The following is a 9642-nucleotide window of genomic DNA, read 5'->3' on the forward strand; positions in this document are numbered from 1 at the left end:
TTTGTTGTGACATTCAACACTCTTCCCCAAAAATCTCATCCACAATAACTACAACAAAAATGATTGTGATCAGTACTGCTTATTGAGAACATTTCCACCCACACTACCACTTCCCATGCTCCGGGTTGTCGTACCAACATGGTATCTTAACTGACTCCCAGTTTCATGCCTTCTCTCATGCCCCCTTTCTTAGTTAGCATTTACAAGCACAAAAAGGGGGCATTAGTAAGCATATGATTCTTACTGGTTACATCAGAGTTCTCTTGAGGATCCTGTGTAGTAGTTACGTCACTCTCAGCAACCTTGAAATTACTGTATAGATTTTGCTTTCAGACCAATGGCAAGTATCAATGGATTGACAAATGGAGGTTAGCTTACAGCAAGTGGTCCAGCGGGGAACCAAAGGAGATGTTAGCATGTGTCTACCTAGACACTGATGGCACCTGGAAGACAGCTTCTTGCAAGGAAAAATTCTTTTCTGCCTGTAAAAAATCAGATGGTAAGCAATTGAATATAAGTATTTTAACTAAAGGGTATATAGATGTATCAGCTGCACTAAATATAATAAGGCACTGAAAAATTACTTGGTTTATACACTAGTATGCAGGAAGACATCAGCAGCTACCTAGCTCTAAACATTAATTCTTCCAAGAGGTAAATAAATTCATAATAATAATTGCCCAAAGCCTAAGAAACAAAGGATTTTATACTCATTAATTTCTTAACTATTCATTCTCATAGGAAAAGTCATTCACTTGCTGTAAGATCTGTTTTGATTAGGCATCAGATGAAATTTTGTATCCAGTTTGGAGCACCAAAAGCACAAAAAGGCTCTCAGTCAACTAGGGTTTTCAGATGACCAGGAAACAAGAATTAAAATGGAAATTTGTAATTGGAGTTGGACAAAAGACTACAAAGCAAAGGACCAAAAGAATCTAGATTATCGGTTTTAAATATTAAAAACAAGCCCTAAGGAATGGAATTAAATTCTTCCCCTTGTTTCATATGAGTTGGAAAGGAGTAACAGACTCAAATACAGCAATTTAAAACTTTCTGATTTTATCAGTACAGAAGCCTTTAACAAATACTTTGGACAGGTCAGAGAATCTCCATCATTACAGCTTGCTAAGAACAGATGGGACGAACATTTGTTAGAATTTATATATCTACTGCACGTCACCTATGACCACAAGGATGAAGTAAATAACCCCTCGAGGAGCCTTCTAAGCACAAATTTCTATAAATTCTACGGAAATAAGTATAAATATTTCAAAATTTAGCTATATTCATGTTTTTGTCAACATTTATGAAAGATCTTGAATCTTTAGAAAATATAAAATTCCATGCCAAATTACATTTTAAGATCCTCAAATTTTATATATAGTGTCCCCTTCTAGTTTAATATTCTTGAAATCTAATTTGAGAACTTCCCTTAACTGGCAAAGAAATAGCCTATAGAAGACTCACAGGAAGAAGATGTAATCTGGCAAAACATTTAATTTTCATTCCATCTGCATTTATCTTCTCATCCAAAATCTTCCTATTGTACTAATTGCTACAGAATTTATTCAGGATGCAGTTTAATAAAAAAACCCTGCAAACCATGTTTAGTTATACCAACACTTTCACTCACAATCACAGTTTTTTTTCTATAAGGTTTTGATTCTGTCAAAAAACAAGTCTGAAGTGTCAGAAGTAATTTTAAAAATCGTATTTTTAATGAATTAAGCAGATATGTATGTCACAAAACCAGCTGCATATGCTAGAGTAATTATAAAAATTATATTAGAGAAAATTTATACTTCTTATAGACTCGTGCATCTTCCTAATCATCATGATAAATGAATATGAAGCAAAATATGCTCTCAAGTACAACATTAAAGCCATAGACAAGCTTTTTTAGTCACAGAATGGTTTGGGTTGGAAAGGATCTTAAAGATCATCTTGTTCTAAACCCTGGGACACCTTCCACAAGGCCAGCTTGCCTCTCTGCACAACCTGTTCCAGTGCCTCACCGCCCTCACGGTGAAGAATTTCTTCTTCACACCTGATCTAAATCTTCCTCAGTTGAAACTGTTACCCCTCATCCTGTCGAGTTGCTCAAAGCCCCATCTAACTGGGCCTTGAACGCTTCCAGGGAGAGGGCACATACAACTTCTCCGAGTAACCTCTTCCAGTGCCTCACCACTCTCACAATAAAGAATTTCTTTCTCATATCTATTCTAATCCTAGTCTCTTTCAGTTTAAAACCATTACCCCTCATCCTATCACTTACATTCCCTGATGAAGAGTCCCTCCCCATCTTTCCTGTAGGTGCACTCTAAGTACTGGAAGACCATAATAAAGTCTCCCTGCAGCCTTCTCTTCTCCAGGCTGAACAACATCAGCCCCCACCTTTCTTCACAGGAGGGGTGCTCCATCCCTCTGATCATTTCTGTGGACTTCTCTGGACTCACTCCAACAGGTTCATGTCTTCCCTGTACTGGGGACCCCAGAGCTGGATGTGGTACTCCAGGTGGGGTCTCACAAGAGAAGCAGAAGTGAGGTGTGAATTAAATATAGAGAAATTACGGACTTAGTGTACACCTGCTGGACTCATCTTCATTGCCCTCCCCTGTACCCACTGAGCAGGTCTATGTATTTCTTATGCTGGGTGCCCCAGAGCTGAATTCTGTACTCCAGGTGTGGAGAATCCTCTCTCTCTGCTGGCTACACTTCTTTGGATGCAGCACAGAATGTGATTGTCTTTCTGGACTGTGAGCGTGAACATTGCTGGCTCGTAGTCAGTTTTTAATCCACGAGTACTCCCAGGTCCTTCCCTGCAGGGCTGTTCTCAATCCACACATTGCCCAGCCTGTATTTGTGTTTGGGATTGCCCCATTCCAGGTGCAGTACCTTGCACTTGGACTTGTTGATCTTCATGAGGTTTGTACAAGTCCGCCCCTCAGGCATGTCAAGGTCCCTCTGGATGGCATCCCTTCCCTCCAGCATGTCAGCCACACCACAAACCTTGGTGTCGTCATGTTTTGTTTCTTCTATGATGACAAACCTAATACCATCTGTTTATATTTGTCTTACTAGTATAATGGGGAAAAGAAATTTTATAAAATAACTGGATTCCCACTACTTGATCTCTCATCAGTAACAGCCCCTACTGAGCCCCCTCAACTTCCTGGAAAATGTCCAGAATCAAGAGGACAAAATTCTTGGATACCTTTCCATCATCACTGCTATTACTTCGAGGCTTCCAGGAAAAGAAGCTGGTCTCAGGCTCATCAGGAGTGTTCCCGACTAGGTGAGTGTTTTATTTTGGAAAGATTGAAGGTTTAAGTAAACACATAAAATAATGGTGACATTGCTAAGCAAATCTTAAATTACTTTAAAACTTCAAACCTAACGCTTTTTAGCTCACTTTTCTGAGAATGTTTTTTCACAATAGAACTAAACTTTGTCAAAGACAGAGATGTGATATCTCAAATACCAGATGTAATATGAATATCTAAAAAATACCAAATTCCTACTAGTTTTATGGAAATCAGTAACTGGGTGGGGAGATAAACACTCTCACACTATCACTAAGGCACAGACTGCAGGGTTAGCTTTCCCTTCCTCAGACAAGTGGGAATCCACACGCAGTGTAAACTCATGAGAAAGTTGTCTTTGTTAGTTCCAGGGCACAGTTCATTAATTGATTGGATTGATTGGATTGAGTTCATTAATTAATTGGATCTCACTGGCTGGACAACAAACAAGATGGAGAAATTGTTTAAATTTCATGAACCAGTAAAGCACAGCCATCCATGCAGCTTGTTCTCTGGAACAGCCCCACTGCTGTCTACAAACCGGAGAGAAAAGCTGTATGTGGATCAGGCGAGCGGAAAAGACACTTTACACCACATTTCTGATTTCTCCTGACTGTTCACTGAGAATTGCTGTGACGCAGCATATATTACAGTGTTTGTAAAAATAGGAAACATCCTATACATTAGCACCATAAGTCTGAGTGATAGTCATTTAATCACAAGAGAGAATACAAGTGTTTCTAGCAACATTTCATCATAAGTATGAAAATGCTCATCTATGGCTGAGTAAACAGAAAAAGCAGCATTGCAAACGCATTTTAATTTACAGATGTGTTACAACAGAAATGGTTCTTTAGAAAGATAAATCACATAATTATTTTTAAAAGTAAACATTACACTAATAACCAGAATGAGAGGTCACATTTGGACGCTGGTCCATGTTCTAAATTCCTGCACTTTTGCTTACGTGTTACTCACTGGCCAGGTGGAAGCTGATCATTTCCTGATGACCCCAACACAGGTTTGTGTATTTGTCATGCCAAGGAATTACAAATCAACTTCTGGACATCTTCTGGACCACAACCTCTAGCTGCTTACACATCCTATCTACCCTTGCAGCACATAGCAGCAAACACTGCCAAAAATGCTGCGCAGCCACTGGTGGGTGACAGAGCTGTAGAGGCGACATACGTGGTGCTGACTACATCCCACACTTTCAGCTGACTTACATTACATTCTGGGGTGTGGTTGGACCTGTCCAAAAAGTATTACAGTAGAGCAATTTTTCTTCTCTAGAATAACAAAGGCTAAACAAAAATCCACATCTTTATGCTGATTTGCATCTCTACAGCTCACAGTCATGCTCAAAATCCAATATAGTGATAAAATAACCATAATGAGACTAGTGACTATTAAACACAAGAATCAGTGTCTTTTATACATTTTTGCGTATTTATGTGTTTATTGACTTAAGCTGCAAGAAAACGAGACATTGTGATCTGTTCATTAATATTTTTTCAGCTGCTAATTTGGTATCAGTAGGAGACTATACTGAAGCAAACTTTCTGTCAGACACCATTAAGATACTCCATGGAAAATCACCGAACTTTTGGATAGGGCTAAAGAAAAAAGATGGAGGTAATATCTTCAATATTTAATCATACATTATCATATCATGCAAAATGATGATACTAAAAAGAAAGCAACTTTGTATACTTGAAAGTACATATATATAAAAATCATGCAAAGATTATTTCAAAGCATGGTTACATATGCTTAGAAACATAACTGAAACATGTAACTATCTATTAAGGTCATAAATTTTTGTTTTCACCATTACAACTTATTCTATCTGTCTAAACCCCTGTACTTTATATATACATGCTCATTTAAAATATTAGGACAGTGGGTATGGACAGACAAATCTGCAATGGATTTTGTCAACTGGCAAATGGGAGAACCTTCAAACCAAAGGCATAAAGAGTGTGGAGAAGCATGTGCATTGTCTGGCTATTGGAACACCAACGTCTGTTCTTTCAAAAAAGGATATATCTGTAAAAAACCAAAAAGTAGGTAATATTTCTAATACACTAAGGTTAATCAAGTCTGATAACGTATTTTGATTGTATAAAGCAAAAAGGGAAAACATATGTGTGTGTGTAAAACCCAGATCCTAATTGCAGGATTCAGCTGCTTAAATACTGAGGAGACCCACATGGCTTCTGACTGCTTCTGCAGAAGTCTGCATCTCCCATAAGTCCTGTAAAATTACCATCAGCCCCATGCAGCCACCATGAAGAACCCTTATGTTTAGGCAAAAGAATGGTCAAAGATCTCTCATTCTTAATAAACAGTTTTCAGTAGAATTTTCCCTCAAATACCACACCATCTAAGCTCAAAAGCATCTTCTTGTTTAATTTCCGCTGAATATCTTCTAAAAAAAGAGGTATTGTTCTGATGAATGCAATGAAAACTCCATCTTGTACAAATGCTGGAATTGGTGATCGCTTTAATTACTGTCTTCTGAGATGATATGTTAGAGAAATACGATAACATACAATCTTGTGCCACTCTTTATCCACATATGATAGAATCATGTTTCATAAAATGCTGGTACTGTCCTGATAGCAGAAATATCATCCACAAGAATATTCATGAGTCATGAGTTCGATTTCTAACTGAGGTTAAATGAAAGTGATCCAGAATTTTTTTTTCCTTTGGTTAAACTTCCACTTGAGAATTCAGGAATTTTTTCCTGTTTCTGAAAACACCTTAAAATGATTAAGGATCCTGTGGGCTACATTTTCATGTCTTGGTGGATATCTCAACTGAGGAAGTCAGATGCTCTTGGAATGACAGAGCCAATCATCCTATCAGATGTTTACACATGCTTGGCTCCATCTCTCTGGGAGAGCAATTGTCACCAACAAGTGGATTAGGGGGACTTGTCAGGGCATCTGGACTCAGGAAGTTTAAAATGCCTCACTTTTTTTTTTTTTAAGCATTCAGACTAAACATTTTCTTTTCCTTCTAAAAGCTCCTGAAAACACAGAGATGTCAACAGAAAACACAGGTAAGCATACTTCCTTCTATGCAGAAGCTCAAATACAAGAATATAAATAAATAGTTTCTGGGTATTAATCTTGACAGTACTTAAAAAGTTGATAAAATTCATCTCTATCTAGATATAGAAAAAAGAGGTTATTCTAAAGTAAATTGGGTTTTGATAGATTTAGTTATATTTAGTTTTGTTAGTAAAAATCGCAAACGAAACCATTTGTTGAACTAAAAATTTACATGCATATTGCATTTGTCTGATTTCTGGTTAAAGAAATCCCATTTAATTCTAGATTCTCAAATCTCTTAAGATCAAATGTGTTGATTCCATTTCATCCATTTCCAGGAGGGAAAATGGAGAAAGTACTTTCCACTGGCATCATCTGGCTGTTTGTTCTTCTCACCCTTTCTATAGTTGTTGCTGGAAGTATAATTTATTTCTGCTTGAGGAGGAAAAGTCAAAACATGCTACATACTTCAGCCAGAATGAGTGGACCAGAAGCAACTGTGGGTATCCTAGAAAAGGAGGCACACACTGACATGTAGGCTGACAAAAGGCCCCTATGTTCCAACTAACAAAAACCCGCCTATGAATCTCTGAGATCTTACAACAGCTTTACATTTTCCTGCACAGATAATAGTCTCCTCTCTTCACAAGTATAAAGTTAATGGATTTATATAAACACAAACACATATATACTCCCTCTAAAATTCCCTCCAAAGTATTAAAGACTTCATTTTGTTTAGTTTATGTTTCACATATATTTGTCACATAATAAGCACAGCTGAGCTCCAGAGATGTTACACAAAAATTCCGACAGATATTTACTATGTGAAATTATTTAACTCAATGCAGAAATTCTCATTTTTGCACGCAGGGGAAATCATTAGTCACATCTTTACATTATGTTTTCCTGCTGCATTACATCAGTGTTATCTAGATTATGATGGCAAACACACTGCTCATTTCTGGTTTTTGGCTTCACAGTTTATGATACTGCCTTTTCATTCATGTAAAAACCTGTGTTATAATAGCTGCACCTGTGAATTAAATATTACTTTCTTACCAAAAAATAGATGGAAAGATGGAAAAAAATTGAACAGACTTTATTCCTATTTCTAGTCTGAATTTTGGGAATAGTTACACTATTTCCTACAGCTTCGTGTTTTTCTATTATTCTGTAAATATTAACATTATTCTGCCAGGTACAAATTATTAATAAAAATACAACAGTAGATTATCTTTCCATTGGGTTTTATTTCAGTAATGATGCTTTTGGTATGCAGAGATGCCCCTTTTAAATCCAAGAATGTACAATGAATGGCTATCTTATACTTCATTATATAACTCTCCAGTATAGAGAAATAAAATCACCAATACACTTTTTGAAAATAAATTCCTCAATTGTTTGTTGTAATTTCATTTGCTAATGATCCTGCCCAGATCCCCTTTCAGCTTTTCTTCCATCGTACACAACTGCAGCGTTTGCCTCGGGGCAAAATCTGCGTGTTTTAAGACACGGGTAATCCCTCTCGAGTTCTGAAAACACCTTTCTGCAAGACACTGGAAGGCACCTGGCACTAACAGGCCTCAGTGAAGAAACATACAGAAGAACAAGGCTGGAGCAGAGGAGCTTCTACCAAATATAACACCAAAGAGATTCTCTCTTTGGCCTTTCTGTGAGAACTGTAGTCAGAATTTCTTACCCTCTCCCTGTGTTTCTGAGTGACAAAAAGATGATGCCATGCTAAAGATCTCTTTTAAAGACAAGAGAATGTCTGGAAGTGGAGTAAGTTTCTGTACTAGGTCCTCTGTGCCTATGCCTGAGCAGCTTGAGAACACGCTTGTGTTACCTCTGATTTACCTCTTTTCTAGATATCCAGTAAACAATAAAGGCTCCTTAGTAAAAAAGTTATTGATAGCTAGTTTAGGAATACTTATGTCAGTTGTTTCATCACAGGTTATCTTAAAACACTGGAGCACCCCTGCTAACATATTTCTTCTTGAGCTTTCAGTTTTTTCCCCTGCACTCCTTTGCTGGTTGGACATGCTTTTCTCTACATCTCTGGCTAAGTTTGTAAAGAAGTTTCACCAATCACAGATATAGAAAGATGTCTAAAGATTGTATGGTTTTTTTCCTTTCTGGTATGTCTGTATGGCATTACTTAACCAAGAGAACTGGTTAAAAACAAAACAAAACAAAACCAAAACCCCCTACATATTCTTTAAAACAGAATTTTAAAGACAAAGAAACAGTCACTGCTATTTTCAGGAGGAAATAGGAAATAGCTGACAGAACTTTGTACAGAACTGTGCAAACGAGAAAAACACCATCTGCTTCCCATGGAGATGACTACAGATAAAATTGTTTCCCGGTATGTGCTACATCAATCTGGGAATGCATCATTATGCCTGCCTTTTGGATAAGTACATAGTGAAAGGGCTTTTCCTGTTCTATGCTTCCAAAAAGTATAGGCTGCTGTATATACGCCCTACCGTATATACACCCAGCTTAGTGAATCAGATAAATTAAAAATACCTTTTCCAAAAGAAAAAAGGAAACATATAGAAGAGGAGAGTAAATTTTTAAAGGTATTCATGAGTTAACTGCAAATAGCTCATAACAGAGGTATTCTGGTGACCAAATTCAGCACAGCCTAGGACCTCCAGAGAAACTCAAAACAGGGCAGAACAGAGCTTAGGCCCAAATCCCAGTGTTTTTGCACAAGTCAGTTGTTTGCAATTTCTTTTCTCTTTTCAAAAAGTCCCGTATACTTAAAACCACTGACAGTTCAGTGCTTGAGAGAAGAGAAACACTGCTTATTATGAATGCCTCTGTTTAAATTGGCTTCAGAGTGGAGAAGACACCCCAGCACTGTTGTAAAATGCATTTATACTGCAGTGTGTGCATGTGTTTATTTGTGTAGTAATCTTCCTCTCATTTTCAGAAGTAAATGCTGCCTGATTTTCCTCACCAGTTTCTGAAGGACACACCACCTCCTCTGTAACTAGACTGGTAATTTTGTGACAGGGAAATGTAATTCAGTAACGGAAATACAGAACCCTTAGTCTTCTTGCTGACAAAGGGAAAGTTTTATTTTTCAACTGTGGGCACAGAGGAGTTGGTATGATACTGTGTTTGAAATACCAGAGTTGAAACACGGGTATGTGTGGCATTACAACTAATTCATGGTCTCAGAATTATGAAGTCAGCTCTCCAAAAATTAATCTTTTCAGTTTTCTGTGTTAGTTTGCTTTTGCATCTGTTAGAATGTTTTGTAT

At 37.4% G+C, this 9642-nt stretch overlaps 1 protein-coding gene across 1 annotated transcript in view; it reads left to right on the forward strand.

Moving 5' to 3' along the window:
- The window catches only part of LOC104489641 (macrophage mannose receptor 1-like), a 33765-nt gene extending 26860 nt beyond the window's left edge, over positions 1 to 6905 (forward strand). Inside the window, exons 25-30 of the mRNA XM_010131827.1 lie at positions 334 to 499; positions 3143 to 3295; positions 4824 to 4940; positions 5204 to 5371; positions 6340 to 6375; positions 6706 to 6905. Of these exons, the coding sequence (XP_010130129.1) occupies positions 334 to 499; positions 3143 to 3295; positions 4824 to 4940; positions 5204 to 5371; positions 6340 to 6375; positions 6706 to 6905 (840 nt within the window). The remainder of the gene's footprint in view (positions 1 to 333; positions 500 to 3142; positions 3296 to 4823; positions 4941 to 5203; positions 5372 to 6339; positions 6376 to 6705) is intronic.
- Positions 6906 to 9642: the final 2737 nt, after the last annotated feature.

Source organism: Buceros rhinoceros, unplaced genomic scaffold, assembly GCF_000710305.1.
Source record: "Buceros rhinoceros silvestris isolate BGI_N320 unplaced genomic scaffold, ASM71030v1 scaffold1032, whole genome shotgun sequence".
Classification (NCBI taxonomy): domain Eukaryota; kingdom Metazoa; phylum Chordata; class Aves; order Bucerotiformes; family Bucerotidae; genus Buceros; species Buceros rhinoceros.